Source organism: Malaclemys terrapin, chromosome 13 (assembly GCF_027887155.1).
Source record: "Malaclemys terrapin pileata isolate rMalTer1 chromosome 13, rMalTer1.hap1, whole genome shotgun sequence".
Classification (NCBI taxonomy): domain Eukaryota; kingdom Metazoa; phylum Chordata; order Testudines; family Emydidae; genus Malaclemys; species Malaclemys terrapin.
The window spans coordinates 42,611,310-42,638,746 of record NC_071517.1 but is presented as its reverse complement, the minus strand read 5'-3'; the positions used below and the strand labels follow the sequence as shown (position 1 = coordinate 42,638,746).

The 27,437-nt window shown below is 50.8% G+C and overlaps 1 protein-coding gene across 1 annotated transcript in view; it reads right to left on the bottom strand.

Annotated features, from left to right (window-relative positions):
- LOC128847394 (zinc finger protein 724-like) overlaps positions 1-26,631 on the bottom strand; it is a 38,825-nt gene extending 12,194 nt beyond the window's left edge. The window contains exons 1-4 of the mRNA XM_054046786.1: positions 26,515-26,631; positions 20,414-20,540; positions 16,520-17,552; positions 4,927-5,104 (exon numbers count right to left, since the gene is read on the bottom strand). Coding sequence (XP_053902761.1) covers positions 4,927-5,104; positions 16,520-17,552; positions 20,414-20,447 — 1,245 coding nt within the window. The 5' untranslated portion in view covers positions 20,448-20,540; positions 26,515-26,631. The remainder of the gene's footprint in view (positions 1-4,926; positions 5,105-16,519; positions 17,553-20,413; positions 20,541-26,514) is intronic.
- Between the last annotated feature and the right edge of the window lie 806 nt (positions 26,632-27,437).

Here is a 27,437-nt window from a genome sequence, read left to right as displayed (position 1 = left end):
TCACAGCTTCAACTCAGTCTTATGGGGCTGGCATTGGCACAGTCAACTTGTGGAACTCCTTACCTGAGGAGGTTGTGAAGGCTAGGACTATAACAGGACGGGTAAGGAATGGTGTCCCTAGCCTCTGTCTGTCAGAGGATGGAGATGGATGGCAGGAGAGAGATCACTTGATCATTGCCTGTTAGGTTCACACCCTCTGGGGCACCTGGCATTGGCCACTGTCGGTAGACAGGATACTGGGCTAGATGGACCTTTGGTCTGACCCGGTATGTTCTTATGGCTTCAGGAGGCCAAAGTCCTTCCAGTACTTTCCTAAGGATTGGGGCCCGGCCCTCCTAGAACCAGAGATCCTGCCCCTTTACTGGGACCTGAGCCAGTTTAAAACCAGGTTGTCTCACCAAAAAAATTTCCTTGTCTTTTGGGCCCTGGAGAATCCAGTTTTAGGTGACCCTCTCTCTAGGGGATGGTGTATCTCTGGAGACGTGTCCACCAGAGTGAATTTACTTAATCACCCCCCTGCTGTTATCCTATTTGCCCTTCCCATGGTGGAAGTTCATCCAATCCCTCAATAACACACAAACCATTGCGGTCTTAGTACAATGGACTCCAAAGGGAGGCACAGGAATGTGTCAAGGGAGGCAAGAGCTGTGTGTTTTTTAGGGGACTGGTTTTTTTGAAGACTCTGGCTGTCAGCCATGGTGACTGGGGCTCACACAAAAGGGTTGTGCACACCTGGGAAGCAGGGATAAAGGGTACAGCTGGGCTTTCCTACCCACCCCCACCCCCCTATTCCCTCACCGGGAGGCAGCCCAGACTTGGACTCTCCTTCCCTCCCCCCAAATCCCTCACCTGGAGGCAGCGGGGCACTGGCTGTCAGCCTTGGGGTGGCAGCAATGCAGAAGTAAGGGTGGCAATGGGGCGCTAAGTCTGCTGTAAAAAGTGATATAAACAAATATCAAACTTTTCATATGGCCACCCTTACTTCTGTGCTGCTGCTGGCGGCAGCGCTGCCTTCAGAGCTGGGCACCCGGCCAGCAGCCGCTGCTCTCCAGTCTGCCTTCAGAGCCGGGTGGCCGTATATGTACTTGGAGGGGGGTAAACAACGACAGACCAGAAGGGGGGCCTGGTCAAAAAAGTTGGAGAACCACTGATATAGTCTGATGTATAAAATCTACAACACAGGCCTAAGAATTTCATCCAGATACCCTAAGCATTGAGCCCAATAACTTTTGTTTGACTAAAGTGCATAGTCCAGAAAGGCCTCCAATCTCTTTGGAAGATATCAATAAAGGAAGAACCCACCTCCTTCCCTTGGTGGTTTGTTCCAATAATTAATGATTCTCCCGATTAAAAATGTGCCTTATTTCTAATCTGAATTTGTCTGGCTCCAGTGTCTAGTTACCACTTCTGGTTCTGCCTTTCTCCACTCAAAGTCCTTCCCAAGTTGGTATTTTCTCCCTGTGAAAGGATTTTTATACACTATCATCAACTCACCTCCCAGTCCTCTTTTTGCTAAAATAAATAGATCGAGCCCTTTAAGTCTCTCACTGTGCATTGTTTTCACGCCCCCTTCAATCAATGCTGTGGCTCTTCTCTGCACCCTCTCCAATTTTTCAGTATGCAGACCCTGGAAATGTACACAGCACTACAGTACCTGTCTCATCAAAGGCCATTGACAGAGGTAAAATCACCTCCTTCCTCTTATTCCTTTGCCACAGGAGCCCAATGGGAGCTCCCGTTCTTTGTCCGTCATGACCCCAAAATCCTTTGCAGAGTCACTGCTTTCCAAGATACAATCCCCCATCCTGAAGGTTTGGCCGACATTCGTTGGGCCTGATTTTCAAAAGTAGGTGCCTAAAACTGTAGCACTTAAGAGGCCCCATCATACATCAGGATGCCACAAACACATAAGAGTGGCACTACTGGGTCAGACCAATGGGCTATCTAGCCCAGTATCCTGTCTTCTGACAGTAGCCAATGCCAGGTGTTCCAGAGGGAATGAACAGAACAGGGAATCATCAAGTGATCCATCCCCTGTCGCTCATTCCCAGCTTCTGGCAAACAGAGGCTAGGGACACTATTCCTGCCCATCCTGGCTAATAGCCATTGATGGACCTATCCTCCAGGAACTTATCCAGTTCCTTTTTGAAACCTCTTATGGTCTTGGCCTTACCAACATCCTCTGGCAAGGAGTTCCACAGGTTGACTGTGCCTTGTGTGAAGAAATGCTTCCTTTTATTTGTTTTAAACCTGCTGCCTATTAATTTCATTTGGTGACCCCTAGTTCTTGTGTTATGAGAAGTAGTAAACAACACTTCCTTATCTACTTTCTCTAGACCAGTCATGATTTTATAGACCTCAATCATATCTCCCCTTAGCCGTCTCTTTTCCAAGCTGAAAAGTCCCAGTTTTATTAATCTCTCCTCATACAGAAGCAGTTCCATACCCCTAATAATTTTTGTTGCCCTTTTCTGAACCTTTTCCAATTCCAATATATCTTTTTTGAGATGGGGCGACCACATCTGCACACAGTATTCAAGATGTGGGCGTACCATGGATTTATATAGCGGCAACATGATATTTTCTGTCCTATTATCTATCCCTTTTATAATTATTCCCAGCATTCTGTTCACTTTTTTGACTGTCGCTGCATGTTGAGTGGATGTTTTCAGAGAACTATCCACAATGACTCCAAGATCTCTTTCTTGAGTGGTAACAGCTAATTTAGACCCCATCATTTTATATGTATAGTTGGGATTATGTTTTCCAATGTGCATTACTTTGCATTTATCAACATGAAATTTCATCTGCCATTTTGTTGCCCAGTCACCCAGTTTTGAGAGATCCTTTTGTAACTCTTTGCAGCCTTCCTGGGTCTTAACTGTCTTTAGTAATTTTGTATCATCTGCAAATTTTGCTGCCTCACTGTTTACCCCTATTTCCAGATCATTTATGAATATGTTGAATAGGACTGGTCCCAGAACAGACCCCTGGGGATACCACCATTTACCTCTCTCCATTCTGAAAACTGACCATTTATATCTACCCTTTGTTTCCTATCTTTTAACCAGTTACCAATCCGTGGCAGCTTACTTTGTGTAAGAGCCTTTGGGGAGTGACCTTGTCAAAGGCTTTCTGAAAATCTAAATACACGATATCCACATGCTTGTTGACCCCGCTCAATGAATTCTAGTAGATTGGTGAGACATGATTTCCCTTTACTAAAACCATGTTGACTCTTCCTCTTTCTGTTCATCTATGTCTGACAATATTGTTCATTATAGTTTCAACCAGTTTGCCCAGTACTGAAGTCAGGCTTACAGGCCTGTAATTGCCGGGATCACCTCTGGAGCCTTTTTAAAAATTGGCATCACATTAGCTATCCTCCAGTCATCTGGTACAGAAGCTGATTTAAATGATAGGTAACAGACTACAGTTAGTGGTTCTGCAATTTCACATTTGAGTTCCTTCACAACTCTTGGGTAAATACTATCTGGTCCTGGTGACATATTGTTGTTTAATTTATCAATTTGTTCCAAAACCTCCTCTAATGATACCTCAATCTGGGACAGTTCCTCAGATCTGTCACCTAAAAAGAATGGTTCAAGTTTGGAAATCTCCCTCACATCCTCAGCCATGAAGACCGATGCAAAGAATTCATTTAGTTTCTCCGCAATGGCCTTATTGTCCTTGAGTGCTCTTTTAGCATCTCGACCGTCCTGGCCCCACTGGTTGTTTAGCAGGCTTCCTGCTTCTGATGTACTTAAAAAATTTTTTGCTATTACTTTTTGAGTCTTTGGCTAACTGTTCCTCAAATTCTTTTTTGGCCTTCCTAATTGTACTTTTACACTTCATTTGCCAGTGTTTATGCTCCTTCTATTTTCCTCACTAGGATTTAACTTCCACTTTTTAAAGGATGCCTTTTTACCTCTCACTGCTTCTTTTACTTGGCTGTTTAGCCACGGTGGCTCTTGTTTGGTTCTCTTACTAGGTTTTCTAATTTGGGGTATACATTTACATTGAGTCTTTATTATGGGGTCTTTAAATGTTTCCACACAGCTTGCAGGGATTTCACTTTTGGCACTGTACCCATTAATTTCTGTTTAACTAACCTCCTCATTTTTGTGTAGTTCCCCTTTCTGAAATTAAATGCTACACTGAAATGGAAGTACAATATTTATATTGCAATCGATTTATTTTATAATTATATGGTTACAATGAGAAACTCACCAATTTTTCAGTTCTCGTACCCGAATAATTTAGTCTGATTTTAAGTGTTTTTTAAGTGAGGTGAAACTTGGGGGTACATCAGACAACTAGCCTGAAAAGCCGCTGGACTAGATGACTTTCTAAGCCTATGAGTTGCTGAGCCGGAAGTAACCCAAAGCTAGTTTGTACCAACTGTTGCTAAAAATAGACACTGTATGTTTATACAGTGTTTTCAAACCGAGCTCCACACCCAGGGTAAAGCGGTGTGGCTCCAACAGGGCCCGATAACCGGCAGGCGTCAATCAGCTGTAACCGCACTGGAATCAATGAATCCAGATTCCAGCTGGTGTGAATCGGCCACAGCTCCACTCTGACCTGGTGGGAGCGACTCCGGTTTTTGCACGAGCCGAGGGTGCAGCTGCAGGCCGGAGGAGAGGGGGGTGCAATGCACGCACGCACACACACACACACACACACACACACGTTTTGCACAGGTTCCCAAGGGGCGCCTGGCAATGTGAACATCCACGCCTAGCAAATAAACGTGCCGCTAGCAGGAAAAAAAAGGAGGAAGGCGCAGGCATCAATCAACCCCACTGAGCGGATTTTTCAACCTCAAATCGCCAGCCAGCGGCTCAGGGGGGTGGGGCGGGTTAACCAAAGTCTGCAGGGGGAGGGTGTAACCTTGGTGGGGTGCAAAGGGAAGGTCTCTCTTACCTTCGCTCCCAGGGGTGTCCTCACTGGGGGCTGCTCAGCGGGGATCGTCCGGGGTCCCCCCTCCTTTGGTGGAAGTTCTGCTTCCCTAAGCGGGGGTGTCCCGGGCAGGTTGGGGTTTGCAAACTGGGGGAGCGGGGGGGGGGAAGGGATGCTACTCCTGGATATTCCCCTCGCCTGGCTGCAGCCAGAGCTCGGGGGGGTGGGGGGGCGCCCGGAGCAGCAGCCTGGGCCGTGGGGGCTCTTGCAAGGGACAATGCAGAGCTCCCACCAGGAGCAACAAAGCGTTACTGTGCAGAGCAAATCACTTCCTGCTCCTGCGTGACGCCCAGCCCCCGCTGCTCCCCGGCTCCCGGCAGGGTCCTAGCGACGGACCCATCGCATTGCAAGCCGCCCTGGACCCGAGCCTCCCGCCCCCGCCTCGCCTAGCCAGGGGCAGCCTCTCCCCGGCTGCTGCAGGGGACGCTCCTGCAAAGGGAGGATCTTCGGTGACCAGGGCTTCATTTGTGCCCTGGCACCTCTGGGCTCGGCAACATAGCCCCGGCACCTCTGGGCTTGCAGCGTCAGTTATGGATGTTAAAAAAAAATGACTTATAGATTCATAGATCCTAGGGCTGGAAGGGACCTCGAGAGGTCATCGAGTCCAGTCCCCTGCCCGCATGGCAGGACCAAATACTGTCTAGACCATCCCTGATAGACATTTATCTAACCTACTCTTAAATATCTCCAGAGACGGAGATTCCACAACCTCCCTAGGCAATTTATTCCAGTGTTTAACCACCCTGACAGTTAGGAACTTTTTCCTAGGAGCCCAGGGCTCCTCTTTCATTACAAATTAAGCCCTGTCCTTGACACCTGCAGCGCCTGCTCCCCTCTCTTGGGATGGCCAATAACAACAGGAAAGGGGGCAGATCGGATGTGGGCAAAATCTGGGCAGGGGCTAAACTGACTGCACCGGAAGAACCGACAGCTAGAGGTAGGGTGACCAGACAGCAAGTGTGAAAAATCGGGACAGGGGGTGGGGGGTAATAGGAGCCTATATAAGAAAAAGCCCCAAATATCGGGACTGTCCCTATAAAATCGGGACATCTGGTCACCCTAGCTGGAGGGAGTCAGGGTTGAGGCACTGCCAGACAGTGGCAGCAGAGAGGGGGAAAGCCCAGGATGGGGCAGGGCAGAGCGGTAAAAGTTACTCCCAAATGGGGCCAGCCAGCTGCAATGGTTGCAAAAATAGGGTCTGGGGATCATGTCCTCTGCCCCTGCTTCCCAGGGCTGTTTTCTTGAAGGCGCAGGACATCCCGTTCTCTAGACAGGGCGGCTCTTCCCGATCAGATACGCACATTTGTCTATGCATCCGAAGAAGTGGGCTGTAGTCCACGAAAGCTTATGCTCTAATAAATTTGTTAGTCTCTAAGGTGCCACAAGTACTCCTGTTCTTCTTTTTACATTTGTCTTTGCTGTTGTTCTGATTGCCTGGATTGAACGGCAACTGGAACGGGTACAGAGAAGGGCCACTAGGATGATCCGAGGAATGGAAAACCTGTCGTATGAAAGGAGACTCAAGGAGCTCGGTTTGTTTACCCTAACCAAAAGAAGGCTGAGGGGAGATATGATTGCTCTCTTTAAATATATCAGAGGGATAAATACCAGGGAGGGAGAGGAATTATTTCAGCTCCGTACTAATGTGGACACGAGAACGAATGGATATAAACTGGCCGTCGGGAAGTTTAGGCTTGAAATTAGACGAAGGTTTCTAACCATCAGAGGGGTGAAGTTCTGGAACAGCCTTCCGAGGGAAACAGTGGGGGCGAAAGACCTCTCTGGCTTTAAGATTAAGCTTGATAAGTTTATGGAGGGAATGGTTTGATGGGATAATGTGATTTTAGTCAATAGGTCAATAACGTGCCATCGCTGGTAATTAGTATCAATGGTCAATGCGGGTCTGGCTGGAGAATCTTGCCTGCATGCTCGGGGTTCTACTGATCGCCATATTTGGGGTCGGGAAGGAATTTTCCTCCAGGGTAGATTGGCAGAGGCCCTGGAGGTTTTTCGCCTTCCTCCGCAGCATGGGGCAGGGGTCGCTTGCTGGAGGATTCCCTGCGACTTGAAGTCTTTAAATCACGATCTGGGGACTTCCACAGCTGAGTAAAGGGAAAGTGGGTGGGTCAGCTTTTGTGGCCTGCATCATGCGGGAGGTCAGACTAGATGATCATAATGGTCCCTTCTGACCTTAAAGTCTATGAGTCTTTTTCCTGTAACCCACTGCAAATGGAGTTTTGCTCCTTTAAATCATTTACTTTTTAAAATGATATTTTTGGCCACTGCCAGAAGACAGGCCACTGGGCCAGATGGGCCATTGGGCTGACCCAGTATGGCCGTTCTTATTACTCTTCGCACTTCGTCATTTACCTTAATTAACATTGTGCAGACGGATGTCCTTGTGCTATTTAATTTATATTTTTAATAGTAAATCATTGAACATATTAATAGTTGCTAGTGGCTTCAGCCATCACAAATCACAGAGTTTCTGGTCTAATGCTTCCTGTTTATATTCTGACACTAGTTTTTAATTCTAAATGTTCTTTCTTTCTTTGGGATCATATGACTTCAAGGCTGACTGATTTCCTGTGTTGGTGTCAAAATTTCTTCAGTTACTTTTGATCTACCAAAAGGGATTGTCTTTGTCAACTGTTATTCGCTTCTCCATCCAGCACCCTAGTGCTTTTTCACATCACCACATGTGTGTAGAACTTGACTCCCAGATATTCACTAGACCAGCGGTGCTCAAACTTTAGCCACCCGAGGACCCCCATTATGATTTTAAACATTTTGGGGACCCCCAAGCCTCCCACTCAGCCCTTGCTCTGCCCCCTTCTCCGAGGCCCCGCCCCTGTTCACTCCATCCCCCCTCCCTCCGTCACTCTCCCCCACCTCACTCACTTTCACCAGGCTGAGGCAGGGAGGTTGGGTGCGGGAGGGGGGGCGGGATTTGGCAGGGAGGTTGGGTGTGGGGTGCAGCCTCTGGGAGGGAGTTTGGGTGCAGGGTGTGGGCTCTGGTTCGGGCACTGGTGGTACCCCCACTTTTAGGGAACTTCTGTCCCTCTCGGTAAGGGACCATTCAATCTAAAGTGGCCCATTAACACCTCTGTAGTCTGAGGACAAAAAGGGGCCTTAGCAGCTTATAGGTGGTTGTAATAAGCCATAACTCCAACAGAAGTTGGTCCAATAAAAGATATTGTCTCTTGTCTCTCTAATATCTTGCGACCCACACGGCTAGAACAACACTGTTTGCATTTCTATAACATTCAATTCTGTTTTGGACTTCCAGTAACATGTGCCTCCCCCTCCCCCTTTGTAACTGAAAATGTATTAAAAACCCCCCATCCAGTGCAAACACAGCCAGTCCTTTGTTGTCTACACATAGATGTTGATTGATTGTTCTACGGAATTGTTTGTACTTCTAATTGCAGATTTTAATTTCATAATCTTCTATGTGTGCTACATATTTTGCCATGATACATCGCAGGGATGTTCCTTATTATGACACGTTTAGTGTTTTGTCCGCCCAAAATCGAAGATTTTTTATAATGAATTATCCTGATACTCCTGGCATTGGTCAGGTGTGTGGGGGAATACCGCTGACCTCACCTAGTCTCAGGGCTGAAGCCCCCAGCCCCGGTGCCTCCTCACCCCCATAGGGCTAAAGCGGGGAGCAGTGCTGGGCTCACGCCATGAGCCTCAGCACCCCCCCCCCCTTGTGGGGCAGAAGTGGGGAGCAGCAGTGGGCTGAAGCCTGGAGCCCTGGTGCCCCCTGTAGGGCTGAAGTGGGGTGCGGTGCAGTGCTGAAGCCCTGAGCCCCGGCACATCCCCCCCTGGGGCTGAAGCCAGGAGCAGTGTGGGGCCTCAGCCCTGAGTCCCCCAACTCCCTGCAGCCAGGAGCAATGTGGGGCTGAAACCCTGAGCTCCCCCCGCCTCCCTGAAGCCAGGAGCGGCGGGGCTGAAGCCCCACTGCCACGGGCAGAAACCTTGAGCCCATGGGCAGAGTTGAGGGGGCAGAAGGGTGTTGCCACCCAAACTGCAGTGCCTTATCCAGAGTGGGGTAGTCCTGGGGGGAGCCCCCCCTTCCCCCACCTCCTCTTCTCCCTCAGCCCCTCTCAGGCCCTGCCCTCTGGCCAGATCCTAGGCAGGATGACAGAGCCAGGCAGTGAGGGGCAGCTGCTCCTCTGGCGGTGGTGCCCTGGAGTGGGCAGCTGTGGCATTCCCCCATCTGCTCCTCAGCTCCCAGCCTCCTTTGACTGCTCACGCAGCCGGTCAGAGCTGCCCGGGCAGCTCCGGGCCCAGCAGAGCCCTCGGGGAGTAGCCACCGGCACACAGCCCCAGACAGGTGGGTGGCCTGATGAGGTGAGTCAGGGGCTGGAGGTGGCCTTCCCTCCCTGGATCCTGCTGTGCAGAGCTGGCCCGAGCCCTGCCGGTCCTTGGCCCCCCAATAGAAGTCAAACTATGCCTATGCCCCAGGGTCCCACCCGTGGCCTGAAGAGTGTCCGTCCCCCCCCCGCCCGCGTCACTGGGCCCTGGAGTTTTTCTAGCATGTTGAGGGGAGCCTCAGAAAGAAAAAGGTTGAGAACCCCTGGTCTATGCCTAGTTCACTGATTGGTGAAACCAAGGCCACGTCTACACTACAACATTAAGTCGACCTAACTTATATTGGCAGACAGCCCCCGCGGTAATTCCATCGCTCGTGTCGGCAGTGCGCGTCCTCACCCGGAGCGCTTATATCCAATGCACTGTCAGTGTGGCACGGCTCCTGCCAGCCCGTGACAGTCGAAGTAAGCAACGCAGTGTCGACAGCCACATCGACCTTGACTCTGCACCGCTTGGGGAGGCGGTGTTACTAAATCGGTGTAGAGTGGGAGCCAAATAGGGTGACCAGGTGTCTGGTTTTTGACCGGAACACCCGGTGGAAAAGGGACCCTGGTGGCTTCAGTCAGCATTGCCAATCAGGCTGTTAAAAGTCTGGTCAGCGGTGCTGCATGACTAAAGCAGGCTAGTCCCTACCTGTCCTGGCACCGTGCTGCACCCCAGAAGCAGGCAGCAGGTCCGGCTCCTAGGTGTGTGTGGGGGTCTCCACACGCTGCCCCCCCCCAAGCACTGGCTCTGCACTCCCATTGTCCGGGAACTGTGGCCAATGGGAGCTGCGGGGGCAGTGCCCGTGGGCAAGAGAAGCGTGGAGAGCCACCTGCGTGCCTCCACCTAGGAGCCGGACCTGCTGGTCACTTCCAGGGCACAGTGTCAAGTCAGGACAGGCAGGAAGCCTGCCTTAGCCCCTTCCCCCCCCCACACACTGCGCTGCTGACCGGAAGCCACCCAAGGTAAGCCCACACCCCAACCATGCACCCCCCTAAACCCAGAGCCCCCTCCTGCACCCCAAACCCCTCATCCCCAGCCCCACCCCAGAGCCCGCACCCCCAGACGGAGCCCTCACCCCCTCCCGCACTCCAACCCGCTACCCCAGCCCAGTGAAAGCGAGTGAGGGTGGGGGTATGTGGTGAGCAGAGGACAGGGCCTCAGGGAAGGGGCGGAGCTAGGGTGTTCAGTTTTGTGCGATTAGAAAGTTGGCAACCCTAGAGCCAAATTGAAGTGAGGACACTTCCCCAGCTAGGTTGGCTCAAGGCAGCTTGCGTCGCACTAACCGTGTAGCGTACTTCTGGCCTAAGTTGCCTTGTCTGCACTTTGTTTTTGCAGTGGGAGGGCTAAAGCATGTTAGTTACCCCACGGTAAAAACAGACATTTTCTTAGTAGGATCCACTGTGTTTTTCACACATTGAGAAGTTGAATCCCTACTTCAAGTGCAAAAGTTATCAGCCTCTGAAGTTGCCAGTGTCTCATAAGAGCGACCACACTGGGTCAGACCAAAGGTCCATCTAGCCCAGTGTCCTGTCTTCCGACAATGGCCAATGCCAGGTGCCCCAGAGGGAATGAACAGAACAGGGAATCATCAAGTGAGCCATCCCCTGGCGTCCATTCCCAGCTTCTGGCAATCAGAGGGTAGGGACACCACCTTTCTGGGGGGTTTTCTATTCTGATGGGCAGCTCCTTCATGTCTCTCATGACATGTATGTACAGCATCTAGCACAACAGGGCACTGGTCTTGGGCGGGACCTGGAGGTGCAGCTCTAAGACAAATCATCATGTTCGTAAATGAAACGTGACACATATTCATGGGTGGTGGGTATCACAGGCCAGGGAAGGCTAAGACTCCCCAAACAGCCAGGCATGGCCCCGCCCATGGTCCTCCCCGAGGCCCCCTCATGGGTTCCCTGCTCTTCCCCCATGGGGCCAGCCAGCCAGCAGGCTGGGACTTGGGGCGGCTGGGGCACGGCTCCTCCCGCCACAGTGAAAGGCCTGGGGCCCTGGTGGGAAGGGTGTTGGAAGGGGCGGGGCCTCGGGCAGAAGGGGTGGGGCTGGGGGCTAGCCTCCTGGAACAGGTGGTTCACATGCTGCCCGTGCCCGTATTTCGTCGTCGGTAAAGAACCAACGGGGAACAAATTGTGGCACGAGGATCAGGCCTAATAAAATGTACACACACACACACACACACACACACACACACTCACCAGCTTCGGTGGGAAAAGCACACCTCAAAGAGGCTTCCTTGACAGTCTCTGAATCTATTCAAGGCCATTTCTACTCATAATTCAAGACCAAGGACACTGGGAGTTTGAGAAACTAAATTCTACTTTATATTTTCAAAGCAAGAAATAAAAAACTCCCCCCTGCCCCAACGCCCAGCTCAGCGCGGTGCATTTCAGCCCCAGCCCAGGACAGTGTTGTTCCCAGCTCCCGCGGGCCTCAGCAACACAACCAACATTTTACAGCGGGCAGAAAAGTGCAGAATCTCTGGGAGAGACGCCGGTATCTAGTCACAAATGCTCCAAGAACAGGAAACCCCAGGAAAGCGGTTTAATGGAAGCCAGAGAACGGGGTAAACTGACAGCAGCGTTGGAATCTCCAGTCCCAGCCGAGGCTTTTATCCCCGTGGGGACGCACCTGGTGGGTGGGGCAGAGACAGTCTCCCCCCACAGGATGCTGTGCTAGACGGGAAGGGGTGACCAGGTGGCCTGTCAGGTTGCTTGTCTCTCCAGCCTCGGAGATGGAGGTAGACCTGTCTTCAAGGCTAGTCAGACCTACTGATGTCCCCTGCTTCCTTCTCAGCTCTGCACAGCCTCGTCCTCTGAGGAATCAGATGACCCCCCTCCACATCGCTCAACTTGAAGCATCATTCGTTGCCTTTAGGATTCAGGGATGGCTTCACCCGCTGCTCAGATGGCATTTCCTGTCTCTCTTTTGCCCAGGTGCAGCGAGTTAACAGTTCTCAGCCTCAACTGTCTGGCTCTCCAGAGCAAACCTTACCGTTCCCCCTGTCTCCCGCCTCCCACCCTGACTGGATCCCCTGGCATTGCAGGGATCGATCAATAGCTTCCTTCTCCAGATCACTTGCTGCCCCTTGAACTGCGACCCTCACAATCACCCATCAGTGTGTACGTCGATACTTATTTATAATTGTCATTGTTCAACCACCACTAAGGTCACATGGCGAAGGGTGGGGAAGCAGTAAAAAACAAACGAGAAAGGACTATTCTGGCAAATGCTCATTTGTCAGAGGCAGGTATCCAATAAATCCGCTGTACATCCTACCAAGCCAAACTAATATCCAAGTGTGTGATCCAAGCGTCTTCAGGAAAGAGAGAAACCCCAAAGTACAAGCGATGAAAATCCAATTTCAAGTTCACATCAGTTGAAATCCAAGAGCATGTGGCATCTGACTGAAATACAGGAGACCAATTTTGCCCGTGTTCCTTTTGAAATTGGCTACACCTACTTCACTTTGTGCCTCATTGGTTGTATTATTTACAAAATTTTAGCACCATCATAATGAAAGGAAAACAAACAAACAAAAATCCCCCAAACTTGCTGTCTGCAACCAATCTGAACTTTGCAAGGAAAAAAGCCCAGAAGCCACTTTATCAACAGATGGAAACTGGGATTTCAATTCGGAAGGATCACACCGTGTCTGGGATTCAATTGCATTCCTCTTCCAGGTCTGTGACACTTTCATCTCCAGCAGGACCGGCTCTGGCTTTTTTGCCGCCCTAGGCAAAAAAGCCATCCGCTGCCGCCAGCTCCGCCCCCAGCGCGGCAGGAGAGGGCGTTGAGCCCAGCCGCAGGCCCGGAATCCCCGACCGACCGGAGCGCTGGGGGGAGGGAGGCGAGCCTGACGTGGCTCCGCTCTCCCCGACCGACCGGAGCACCGGGAGGAGGGCGGAGAGCCCGGCCGGGGTTCTCCGCTCTCCCCAGCGGCCAGAACGCCGGGGGGAGGGCAGAGAGCCCCCGGCGGCCAGAGCGCCGGGGGGAGGGTGGAGAGCCCGGCTGGGGCTCTCCGCTCTTCCCAGCGGTGAGCCCAGCTGGGGCTCTCCGCTCTCCCCGGCAGCCAGAGCACCGGGGGGAGGGCGGCGAACCCGGCCAGGGCTCTCCGCTCTCCCCGGCGGCCAGAGCACCGGGGGGAGGGCGGCGAACCCGGCCAGGGCTCTCCGCTCTCCCTGACCGGCTGGAGCACCGGGGGGAGGGCGGCGAGCTCGCTGCCGCTCTGCTCTCCCCGGCGCGGCCCCGCTCTCGGGCCGGAGCGCCCCGCTGCGCTGCCCCCCTCCAGGCGCCGCCCCAAGCACATGCTTGGTGGGCTGGTGCCTGGAGCCGGCCCTGATCTCCAGCTCTCAGGAGTCTGATTTAGGATCAAAAAAATCAAAGTGCCTGGAGATCCAACACTTTGGGAGGTGGAAGGGTGGAATGTGGGGAGGATAAACAATCCGTGAGCTAATAGGGGGGTGGGGGATCAACATGGTGATGGAGGGAATTTCTCTGACTCATCCCATCACCCTCCAGTAACCCACACGCTGAGTCAACACATTTTTCTGTCCCCGCTCCAGCTATTTTAGAATCTATTCAATTCTGCTTCATAAAATACAAAAGGTAGAAATATAAATGCTCCTTGGCACAAGCCAGAGCGAGGTAAGAATCACTTGGAATGACACAATCTGTCCCGACAAGGGGGAACTCGGTGCCTGTAACCATCACACCTCTAAAGGAGGTGCTGCTATAAATGAGATCATAGAATCATACAAAATTAGGTTTGGAAGAGACCTCAGGAGATCATCTAGTTCACCCCCCTGCTCAAAGCAGGACCTAATCCCAACTAAATCATCCCAGCCAGGACTTTGTCAAGTCAAGCCTTAAAAACCTCTAAGGAAGGAGATTCCACCACCTCCCTAGGTAACCCATTCCAGTGCTTTACCACCCTCCTAGTGAAATAGTTTTTCCTAATATTCAACCTAAATCTCCCCTACTGCAACTTGAGACCATTGCTCCTTGTTCTGTCATCTGCCACCACTGAGAACAGCCGGGCTCCATCCTCTTTGGAACCCCCTTCAGGTAGTTGAAAGCAGCTATCAAATCCCGCCTCACTTTTCTCTTCTGCAGACTAAACAACCCCAGTTCCCTCAGCCTCTCCTCATAAGTCATGTGCCCCAGCCCCCTCATCATTTTCATTGCTCTTCGCTGGACTCTCTCCAATTTGTCCACATTCTTTCTGTATTGGGGGTCCAAAACTGGATGCTATACTCCAGATGTGGCTTCACCAGTGCTGAATAGAAGGGAATAATCACTTCCCTGGATCTGCTGGCAACATTCCTACTAATGCAGCCCAATATGCCATTAGCCTTCTTGGCAACAAGGGCACACTGCTGACTCAAATCCAGCTTCTCGTCCACTGTAACCCTCAGATGTTCAGGCTCAGTCAGGAACACTGGCTGAAGTTTGACCTGGATCAGAGGGAAACGTGCTAGCTAACCCCAGTTGAACCCAGACCATATTTCCTAGCCTCGGAGGCTGATGCTGCCAGGGCTGAGGTGGGATTCCTAGGTCTCTAGCCTTTTCTAGGCCTCTTTCACGGGCTGTATGGAAATCAGTCCCTGTCAATGCCTGAGCGTGGAAGGGAGCAGAAGGGGTGAACAACAGGGAGCAGAATCTCTAAGCCCATCCCTTCGCTCCCCTCTTACTCCATCATCCTCAAATACTAGTGAGTGCCAGCCTAGAGCCCCATCTGGTTCCCATCTACACAAGCCCCAAACCTTCAGTCTTCCAGTTTCTGGGTCTCCTAATATTTCATTCCGCAGAACCCAGCACCCTGGGGGACTGGTAGAGGGGAGTGGACACATTGTCAGCTGTCAGGGACACGTCCCTTGCAGGGAACAGCTCCAGGTAGTGGAGTGGGAGTGGGCGGCAGGGGATGGATCACTTGATGAGCGCCCATGCTGTTCATTCCCTTCAGGGGCACCTGGAATTGGCCACTGTCGGAAGACAGGATACTGGGCTAGATGGATCTTTGGTCTGACCCAGTCTGGCTGTTGTTATATAGGCAAGTTGGGGAGCCCAGCCCAGGGGCTGGTGGAAGATGGGGGTGGGGACAGGTGTGTAGAGTGAAGGTGGGGCCTGGCCCAAGTGTCCTTCTCCTCATCTCCATGGCAGGGGGATCCCGGCTGGGAGGGGAAGGGAGAGGGGGGAACTTCAGCCAGGCAGAGGGAGCATCTGGAGGAGTTTCTCTCTCTCCCTTCCCCCAACTGTGGCCCATCAGCTCAGCAGGTCTGCCTGGGGTTTGCTTAGACCAGGCAGAGCCAGAAGGTCACCAATCAGCTCAGGTTTGGCCATTGCTGTGTCCTCACCCCAGCGATGGGCAGCTGGGTGCTTGGGAGCCAAATGCCACAGATACATGTGGGAATTAGGACAGTGGTTGGCACTTGTAGAATTTCCTGTGTGAAGTCTCTGAGGTCTGATATCAGCTTAGTCTACGCTACAAAGTTTTGCCAGCATAGCTATGAACATAAGAACATAAGCACGGCCACACGGGGTCAGACCAAAGGCCTATCTAGCCCAGTATCCTGTCTTCCAACAGTGGCCAGTGCCAGGTGCCCCCGAGGGAATGAACGGAAAAGAGAATCATCAAGTGATCCATCCCCTGTTGCCCATTCCCAGCTTCCGGAGGCTAGGGACACCCTCCCTGCCCATCCTGGCTAATAGCCATTGATGGATCTATGTTGGCGAGGAGTGTGAAAAAATCATACAGCCCCTAGACAACCTAGCTATCCTGGCGAAAAATCCCAGTGTAAGCACAGCTAGTGCTTCTGTGAGTTTAGCAAATGTCCTTCCAGGAATGTGGTTTAGCCATTTCAACAGATCTCCTTCTGTTGGCTTAAGCTGCGTCTCCAGAGATATACTGGCCAAGGCTCTGCAGTGTAGACAAGCCCATTAACTCTGAAGGATTTTCCAAGCTAAGGACATTTAAGAGGCATTTTCCCTGTATAGTTTGCCGATGGCTGGCACAATCAGACCCCGAGTTATAGCTGCTCTAGGGTGACCAGATAGCAAGTGTGAAAAATTGGGACAAGGAAGTGGGGTTAATAGGCACCTATATAAGACCAAACCCCCAAATATCATGACTGTGCCTATAAAATTGGGACATCTGGTCACCCTAAGCTGCTCCCACATTCAAGGTTTCTGGGCCATGTGAAGTCTCTGATGCGTAGTAAGGTTTGAGCTCTGATTGAAACGTTTCCCACAGTCGAGGCATTTATAGGGTTTCTCTCCGGTGTGGGTTCTCCTGTGCCTAATAAGGGTTGAGTTCTGATGGAAGCTTTTCCCACAGTCAAGGCATTTATAGGGTCTCTCCCCTGTGTGGATTCTCCGGTGTGAAATAAGGGTGGAGCTGTCGCTGAAACTTTTCCCACAGTCCAAGCATTTATACGGTTTCTCTCCTGTATGGAAGATCTGATGTTTAATAAGCTGTGAGCTCCAGTCAAAACTTTCCCCGCAGTCTAAGCATTTATAGGGTCTCTCTCTCGTGTGGATTCTCTGATGCGAAATGAGGTTTGAGCGGCAAATGAAACTTTTCCCACAGTCCGTGCACGTGTAGGGCCTCTCTCCCGTGTGCAGTCTCTGGTGCGTAATAAGATCTGAGCTCTGATTGAAGTTTTCCCCACAGTCGGGGCACTTGTAGGGCCGGTCTCCCGTGTGGAGTCTTTGATGCGTAATAAGGTTGGAGCTCTGATTGAAGCTTTTCCCGCACTCAATACACTTATAGGGTCTCTCTCCTGTGTGGATTCTACGATGAGAAATCAGATTGGAGGTTTGACTGAAGCTCTTCCCACACTCCGTGCATTTATAGGGTTTCTCTCCGGTGTGGGTTCTTCGATGAGAAATCAGATTTGAGCTCCGATTGAAGGTTTTCCCACACTCAGTGCATGTGTTTTTTCTCTCTTCCGCATGGATTCTCTTCTGGGCTGAGGTTTCCTTGAGGCTTTTATATCCTTCCTCACAATTAAGGGTCTTACCCACTCTTTTCCTCGGTTGGTTGCCCAGACGCTTCTTTGACTTGTGCTGTTTCCCCCAGTTTTTCCCCTGCTCGCAACTCTGGGGGAAATTCCCCTTGGATCTTTCTGATAAGGTCCCCTGAGATGCCACTTGCTCAGGACCTTCCCGCTGTAGATTCTCCTCCTTTTTGTCATTCTCCATCCCATCACCTGCTGGAATAAAGAGAAAGAATTCAGACATGAATCATTCCCCATGCTTGGGTGAAAGGAAAGAATGAGGAAGAGTGAAGAGGGGAAACACAACAAGTGTTGGGGAAATTGAGAAAGGTATAATTTACTGAACCATCTGTAATTGTTCCTTCTCTGAAGTGGGCACCAGGAGCTCCATGATCCATTATAACTGGGTTACATCTCCACATCATCCAAGCATAGAGGGGACGATGTGTGTGAAAGAGAGAGAAAGTAGTAGCAGAAGAAGAAGAGCCATAATTCTTGAAAGATGAGGAAGAATAACCCTGTTGTGGTCGATCACAGAGCAGGGGGATGAGATCCTACATCTGTTAGCCAGGGTGGATGGGTGGGAAGCCAGATGTGACATCCACCATGATGATACAACTGATTAGGCCACTCTGATGACTGCCTAGGAAGGAATACTGCGGAATGGGATCTGGAGGTCATAGAGGATCACAAGCTAAATAGGAGTTAACAGTGTAACCCTGTTGCAAAAAAAGCAAACATCATTCTGGGATGTATTAGCAGGAGTGCTGTAAGCAAGACACGAGAAGTAATTCTTCCGCTCTACTCCACGCTGATACAGACTCAACTGGAGTATTGTGTCCAGTTCTTGGCACCACATTTCAGGAAAGATGTGAACAAACTGGAGAAAGTCCAGAGAAGAGTAACAAAAATAATGAAAGGTCTGGAAAACATGACCTATGAGGGAAGATTGAAAAAATTGGGTTTGTTTAGTCTGGAGAAGAGCAGACAGAGAGGGGACATGATACCAGTTTTCAAGTACATAAAAGGTTGTTACAAGGAGGAGGGAGAAACACTGTTCTCCTTAAACTCTGAAGATAGGACAAGAAGCAATGGGCTTAAATTGCAGCAAGGGAGATTTAGGTTGGACATTAGGGAAAACTTCCTGTCAGGGTGGTTAAGCGCTGGAATAAATTGCCTAGGGAGGTTATGGAATCTCCATCACTGGAGATTTTTAAGAGCAGGTTAGACAAACACCTGTCAGGGATGGTCTAGATAATACTTAGTCCTGCTGTGAGTGCAGGTCCCTTCCCATCCTATGACATCTGCTGGCCACAGCCCTGACATGGATGAGATGAGGCAGAACTGGGAGAGCTCATTCACAACATGTTTATGGGAGTCCCCACTTTTTGCTTCACTCTCTGATGGCTTCTGTGTCAGTTTGATTGATTCCTCATCTGTTCGGGCACCTCTCGTGATTTCCCTTTCCTTAAAGCCCTGGAGATCTGGGACCCACGGCTCTTCCCCTCGTTCCAGCCGGCTGATCAGGCCAGGTTGGGGGATGGGGAATCCTGCTCAGGGGGTGAAATCAGACAAGATCAGGGTGTGTCACAAAGAACATTCCTTGATCTTAACTTGGTCCTGCTCTCGGCTCGGGGGACATGGAATCTGAATGGATGGGACCATGGTCAGGAGCAGCACAAGGTTCCTAAAAGTGGGGGGGACACTGGTGCCTGACCTGTGGCCCTGAGCCTGAGGCCCCGCCGAACCCCTGCCCTCGCATCATCCCCTTCTGCCCGAGCCCCCACTCTGCCTCTTCCCCCAAGACCCCGCCTCCCGCTTTTTCCTCTCCGCCCCCTCACCCTGTAGCTCACCCTATGTCTGGTAAAAAGAGGCAGGGCATAGCCCCCTGGCCACCTCTGTTCTGGTGCCCCTGGCCAGTCACTGAGCCCCCTTGGAACGGGAAGGGGAAGATGTGCCTTTGACAGATTTGGAGCCGCTCTGTAATAAGTTATGAATATTATATGTTCTCTTTTTCTGACAGTTGTAAGGGTAGTGGCTGCAAGACTACAAGGGGTTAATTCAAGAAAGGCTTGGTTGCAGGTACACAGGAAGACAGTGACTTCAGATAACCACCCTTTGCTCTCAAGATATGCTTGTGACAGAGTGCTGGAGGCTAACAAGTGATCACTTAGGCACCCATAGGTGCTGACTTTTGGTTTTCCCCAGGCATGCTCCTCCCTGAAGCCCTGCCCCCACTCTACCCCTCCCCTGCCCCCCCACCCTTGCTCGCCTCTTCCCGCCCTTGCTCCGCCCCTCCCCCGAGGCCCCCACCCACCCACCATTCACTGCTTTCAGCCCTCCCCCAAGTGCCTCCCCCGGCCTCTAAACAGCTGATTGGCGGCCCTGCTGAACAGCTGTGGCTGATGGATGGTGAGCACCCACTATTTTTTTTCCGTGGGTGCTCGAGTCCCAGCGCACCCACAGCGTTGGCGCCCATATAGGCACAGATTTGTTCCCCAGGAGAAGACTGATTGGGGACTATGCGGCTAATTAGCCGGTCAGTCTGGGGACTGATGAACCAATTAGCCATCCGTAGAGGGCTAGGAAAGAAGACACAGGAAGGACGTGGAGAGGGGCAGATGGGATGGTTTGTGGGGTTTAGATGAAACTCCATTTGGTTTTCAGGAGGCTGTTTGCAGTCACAGTATTCGCTAGTTCCTGAAGGGAAGAACCGTGGGCCTATTTCTAACCCCCAAGTGCCCAGAGCCCTGCCCAGGGATGGAGCTAGTCCCGGGAAGGGAGGGGAAGAGGGATTCTGTGTGTGAATGAGAATTCAGACAGGCAGGTCGGGACAGTTCTTCTGACACCTTGAGATCTGGAGGGGATGGAGCTAAATGAGCATCTCCACTGGGTTTCGGACTCCTCCATCCTATGGGAAGGGGTGTGGAGATCTGTCTCTCTCACTCTGGATCTGAGGAGTATCAGGCCCATGCCCCTGAAATTGAAGTGGCCAGGGAAGACCCTGAGAAGAAGCTGATCTGGCCACATCCCAAACCCCTCAGCTTCCAATAACCGAGGTGACAGGAACCCCTTACCCGGCAAGGTCACCGTCTCATAGTTCTCCTGCATGACGTCCCTGTGGAGGGCTCTCTGAGCGGGGTCCAGCAGAGCCCCCTGCCCCTGGGTGAAATACACAGCCACCTCCTCGAAGGTCACTGGCCCCTGAAACAACAAGAGACCCCAACTCAGCACCTGCTGCCCCAGCCACAATCCCACTAGTCACAGGGGAGGAGGGCCAATAAAATGGAAGCTCGGGGGGGAGGGGGAACAGTGTAGCAGAATCCCACCCCCACCCTGCTCAGAGCAGCCAGGAGGCTTCAGGGTGGGGAGAAAGAGAGAGCCCCTTGTCTCTCTCCCCCAAGCAGATGGTGGAGGGCAGGGGCCTTCCCGTTTATCACACACCTACTAGCCACAGGCTGATACAGGAAGTGGAGCCGGCGGAGAACTGGGAATACCAATCATATCATATTTCCTCTCATACACGAGCATCTCCACTTCCTCTTATTTATCACCTAGGCTCCTCGCATTAGAAGATATTCAGTTTTTTTTTTTTAAAGTGTTACTTATATGACTCTTTGCACTTGGATTTGTCATACCTATGATGACTTGAGGCTGGTTTACAAGCTTGGGTATTGGTACCATGATTGCCCTGTTATCCCCCTCCCATTTCCTGGTTAGTTTAAACCCCTCACGGTTGTTCTAGCAGCTCATCTGTCGCCCAGGAGTTCGGTGACCCTACCACTGAAAGAGAGGCTGTCAGAACCGTATGGCCTCCTCTCTCCATGGTCAGCGCTGTGACTGCTAGTGCGGATGCATGGGTGTGACTCAGTATCATATTGCCTCTGTATAAATCCATGGTACGCCTGCATCTGGAATACTGCGTGCAGATGTGGTCGCCCCATCCTCAAAAAGATATATTGGAATTGGAAAAGATTCAGAAAAGGGCAACAAAAATGATCAGGGGTATGGAATGGCTTCGGTCTGAGGAGAGATTAATAAGACTGAGGACTTTTCAGCTTGGAAAAGAGATGACTAAGGGGGGATAGGATAGAGGTCTATAAAATCACGACTGGTGTGGGGAAAGTAAATAAGGAAGTGTTATTTACTCCTTCGCAAACACAAAAACGAGGGGTCACCAAATGAAATTAATAGGCAGCAGGATTAAAACAACCAAGAGGAAGTATTTCTTCACAGAATGCAGTGTCAACCCATGGAACTCCTTGCCAGAAGATGTTGTGAAGGCCAAGACTATAACAGGGTTCAAAACAGAGCTAGATAATTTCAGGGAGGATAGGTCCATCAATGGCTATTAGCCAGAAGCTGAGAATGGGCAACAGGGAATGGATCACTTGATGATTCCCTGTTCTGTTCATTTCCTCTGAAGCACCTGGCATTGGCCATTGTTAGAAGACAGGACACTGGGCTAGATGGACGTTTGGTCTCACCCAGTATGGCCGTTCTTATGTTCCCCCCTCACTGTGCATTGTTACTGCTCGGGGAGGGGGAAGGGATTCGCATCCTTCTTGAAATAGGACACGCAATGCGGTGACTTGTGGAGGGAAGCCAAATAAGCATCAATGAACTATCAGAAACTAAAACCACTGGGGAATAATTAATGCAAATCCCTAGACTGATAAACGAGTGTAAAAATACCACCCTTACTGGTGAAAATTGCATACCTGGGGTTAACGAAACAAAGAACTGAGCATTGTAAAAAGGGGGAAGGGTTTGAAGGACTTTGAAACCTACCAGCGTCTCCATGTGGAAGGTGGGTGAGGGCTGATAAGACAGGCCTGCGTGTCAGCTGTTTGACAGTGCTGGGGAGTTCAGGTTAGGAGCTGCTTTCTGCTTAAAGGTGGAACTCTTCTAATCACTCTAAAATCTGCATGGGTATTCGGATTGTCTTGACATTTGCTGTGCGGCATGGAAAGGTGGGGGCGGCTTAGTGACCTACATTTAAGGTTGTTTGATTATATGGTTCCTGAGATACATCTCCCCCACCACCAATAAAAGTTTTTCTTAAGGTTCAGGGATTCTACCAACATTTTTTTTTTGCACAGCCTAGGGATCAAACCAGGGCTCTGCTCTGGCACAAAGGTCTCCTTCACTTGAGAGTTACTTCAGCAAGCGCATGACGTCCACTACCCCTTTGGGTCAGCAACGTTGAAAATTGTATTCACCAAAGAATGTCTAATAAGCACCTACCTAACCGCTCACACTAGGGAGATCAGATGTCCCGATTTTATAGGGACCGTCCCGATTTTTGGGTCTTTTTCTTATATAGGCTCCTATTACCCCCCACTCCCTGTCCCGATTTTTCACATTTGCTGTCTGGTTACCCTAGCTCACACGGCACATGCACACTGGCTTGTCCCAGCTCCTTCAGAACAGTTGTAACTGTCACGGGGATGTGTCACTTGGGGTGACCGGACACTTATATTGTCAGGTGCAGCCACCTCCTTATTGGATTACTGAATTAATAAACAATTAAGTAATTAGTAACTTCAATTTGTATCACATTCAGTCACGTTCATTTGATCAAATTTCTAAAAAAAAATAATCATCGGACTGATGTATTTTTAAATATTTTTTTGGCCTTTGAAGAAGGAATTGGGAGCCACAAATAAGGAGCTGGGAATAAGGAGCCAATTTTAGCCTCCTAACAGTTCTGCCAATTAAATACCTACCCCAGTGGCTCTCAACCTTTCCCGACTACTGTACCCCATTCAGGAGTCTGATTAGTCTGGCGTACCCCCAAGTTTCACCTCACTTAAAAACGACTTGCTCACAAAATCAGACATGAAAATACAAAAGGGTCACAGCCACTAATCCTGAAAAAATTGCTGACTGTCTCATTTTTACCATATAATTGTAAAATAAATCAATTGGAATAGAAACATTGTACTTCCGTGTCAGTCTATAGTCTATAGAGCAGTATCGACCAGTCATGGTCTGGGTGAGATTTTAGTTTGGACGGACTTCGCTAGTGCTTTTTATGGAGCCTGTTGTACCACTAGGCAAATATCTAGATGAGTTGAATTCCCCAATGGAAGGTGTCTACGTACCCTCAGGGGTACATGTACCCCCGTTTGAGAACCACTGGCCTAGCCCATGTGTTTGAAACCCTCTGGGCTTCAGCTTCTAGTCAGCTTTCCCATATGTGCCTGTGGACTTGGGTGCTAATTCCATTGTTTCAGCCACTCAATTACAATGCTTTCTTCAGCGTTATTCTGAATGGAAGACAGGGGCCAGGCCTGCCCCATAACAAGGTTTAGCCCAACCCATAACAGCATTTACACCTTAATCAATGCAAAGTCACCTCTTGATTTTCTTTTTGATAAGCTAACAGGTTAAACTCTTTAAGGGCAGGTCTACACTAAGAACGCTGCATAGACACCATTGCAGCACTTTAATGAAGATGCTTTAAGTGGACAGAAGAGAGCTCTCCCTTTGCCTTAGTTAACCCACTTCTGCAAGAGGTGGAAACAAAGAAGCTCTCCCACCGACATAGTGCTGTGTACATGGGGGCGATGTCGGTATAACCATGTTGATCGGGGGGATGGATTTTTCAGCCTCCGATTGACGTAGTTAAGAACATAAGAATGGCCATATTGGATCAGACCAATGGTCCATCTAGCCCAGTGTCCTGTCTTCCAACAGTGGCCAATGCCAGGTGCCCCAGAGGGAATGAACAGAACAGGGAATCATCAAGTGATCCATCCCCTGTTGCCCATTCCCAGCTTCTGGCAAACAGAGGCTAGGGACAGCATCCCTGCCCATCCTGACCAATAGCCATTGAGGGATCTATCCTCCATGAACTTACCAAATTCTTTTTTGAACCCTGTTGTAGTCTTGGCCTTCACAACATCCTCTGGCAAGGAGTTCCACAGGTTGACTGTGCATTATACCGACAGAGGTGTGTTGTGTAGACCAGACCTAAGACTTTTGCTATAAAGCACGTTCTCCGGCCCCTGAATCTTTTCTGCACGCCTTTCCAATTTTGCCAACATCCTTTTTAATATGTGGACACCAGAATGGCAGGCAGTATTCCAGTACCAGTCTCACCAATGTTGCAGAAAGGTAAAATCACTTTTCTATTCCTACTCACTGCTATTTAAACATCCAAGGATCGCATTAGCCCTGTGTGCCACAGCATCACACTGGGAACTCATGTTGAGTTCCTTATCCACTACGACCCCTAAATCCATTCCAGAGTCACTGCTTTCCAGGAAACAGACCCCATTCTGTAGGTATGGCCTACACCAGTGGTTCTCAACCAGGGGCACACATACCCCTGGGGGCACCCAGAGGTCTTCCAGTGGTACATCAACTCATCTAGATCAGTGTTTCTCAACCTGAGGGTTCTGACCCCCAGGGGGGTCACAGGATGGATTTAGGGGGGTTGCAAGTGCAGGGCCGACATTAGAGGTGGCAAACAGGGCAATTGCCCAGGGCCCCACAAAGCTAAGTTACACGTTTCAGCTCCAGGTGGCAGGGCTCAGGCAAAATCCAGGAGCCAGAATGGGTAGGTATTGAGCTGAGGGGTGAAAACATCATCTATTATCTCTTATTGGATAAAATTATGTTGGTAAAAGAGACAGAGCTCTTCGTCAGCTCAGGCCCAGATTTAAGTTAAAGCGCTCTGCGTAAGTTCAAAAGCTTGTCTCTGTCACCAACACAAGTTGGCCCAAGAAACGATAGCCTCACCCACCTGGACTTATTGAGCTAGGCCCTATACAAACACAGAACAGACCTCTGCCCTTTGTGCCTTTGAAAATCACCCCCTAAAATCCTAGTGTAAACGAGGCCTTTAAAAATATAACAACAGGATAAAATAACATAACAAAAATGGTGAGCTAGCAGGCTTTGTCCCTTTGTAGTTTGCTTATAGAAAGAGATCTTGGCGTTGTGGATACTTCCCTGAAAACATCCACTCAATGTGCAGCGACAGTCAAAAAAGCAAACAGAATGTCGGGAATCATTAAGAAAGGGATAGATAATAGGACAGAAAATATCATGTTGCCTCTGTCTAAATCCATGGTGCGCCCACATCTTGAATACTGCGTGCCGATGTGGTCGTCCCATCTCAAAACAGATATATTGGAACTGGAAAAGGTTCGGAAAATGTCAACAAAAACGCTTGGGGGTATGGAACGGCTGGCGTATGAGGAGAGATTAATAAAACTGGGACTTTTCAGTTTAGAAATGAGATGAATAAGGGGGATAGGATAGATGTGTATACAGTCAGGAGTGGGTTGGAGAAAGTAAATAAGGACGTGTTATTTATTCCTTCTTATACACAAGAACTCAGGGTATGTCTATACCCAGCCGCTAGTTCGGCGGCTGGCAATCGAACTTCTGGGTTCGACTTATCGCGTCTAGTCTGGACGCGATAAGTCGAACCCGGAAGTGCACGCCGTCGACTGCGGTACTCCAGCTCGGCGAGAGGAGTACCGCGGAGTCGACGGGGGAGCCTGCCTGCCGCGTGTGGACCCAGGTAAGATCGAACTAAGGTACTTCGAACTTCAGCTACGTTATTCACGTAGCTGAAGTTGCGTACCTTAGTTCGATTTGGGGGGTTAGTGTAGACCAAGCCTTAGGGTCACCAAATGAAATTAATGGGCAGCAGGTTTTAAACAAACAAATGTAAATATTTCTTCCCACAAGGCACAGTCAACCTGTGGAACTCTTTGCCAGAGGATGTTGCGAAGGCCAAGACACTAATAGGGTTAATAGAAGAACTAGATAAATTCCCGGAGGATAGGTCCATCGGTGGCTATTAGCCAGGATGGGCGGGGATGCAAAACCAAAATCATATTCCACTTGGTCGGGCATTAGCTGACTCTGGAGGAGAGGAAAGCAGCTTTGTACAAATTGTTACGTTAATAAACACTGTTCATGCAGTGGGTTTTTTCCCAAGCCAGATCCCCAGCTCCTCTCCATCAGCTGCAGCTCCATTGACTTCCCCCGAGTTATGGAAATTCACCAGCTCCTGGAGTTTGCAAGGCACAGGCACATCGCACCCCTACAGTGCACAGGGATGTGCAAATTACACACACACACCGGCCTAACCCTCTTCCCCTTCCTCGCACACAGAGGCGCAGTGGCTGGGAAGGTTTCTTTTCCCCAGACTTACCAGGTGCTGTCCCTGCAGACAGAGGCTGCTCGGCTGGGATCCTCCCGGCTCTGGAGTCCCAGCTCGGCGCGGGGCGGGGGAAAGGGGATTGGGGACTCACTCACCCAGACCCCAACAACAAAGAGTTACTGTAGCGACCGGGGAGGGCAAGTCGCATCACTTCCTGCTGCCGGGCCAGCGTGACCCCCGCCCAGCTGGCGTCTGGGTCCTAGCGATAAACGTCCTCGCACCGCAGCCCGGAGGCGCTGGGACTAGGGGGGCCCGCACCCCCCCCCCGGCTTGAAGGGGTTTCCATCCTAGCCAGGGTTTGCAGTTTGGTTCAATGGCTCTCACCCCCCCAAGTGGTTCCAGTGCCCCTGCTGCAGATCCCCACGCTTCACCCTGCCCCAAGCCCCCCTGCCTTTTTGGGGGTGCGCCCCCCCGACACACACAGGCAGCCCCTCCCAGCAAATCCCCAGCCTCCTGCAGGGGACCTTAGTCCATGACTCAGAGGCTGGGGGTGATTTGCTGGATCCCCCCCCTCCCCGGGGGGGTCCTGCTTTGGGGGCCCATGTGCAGAACGGGGCTCTGGTTTTTTTTGCACAGAGAGGGACGCTGCGCTCGCTCTGTTTCTTCTTTATCTTCCTGGGTCAGACGCCGCCTCCTCCATTGTGAGCTGGGAGCCCGGACTGAACCGCTGCTGCTGCCGCCCCAGCCGGATCTGTGCTGGGGAGAGACCGGCATTAACCCCCCTCTGTGCCCAACCCAGGGGGTGACTTTCTCCGATGGCTGGAACCAGCCCCTGGGGCAGCCCCGGGCTCTGCCCACACCAGCCCCTGGACTGGAGCCTGCAGGTGATGGAGAGAGACCTGGGGAAAGGGCTGGAGCCAGTGAAAAACTGCTATCTGCTGTAATGTCCTACCAACACACTGCTATTGGACCTA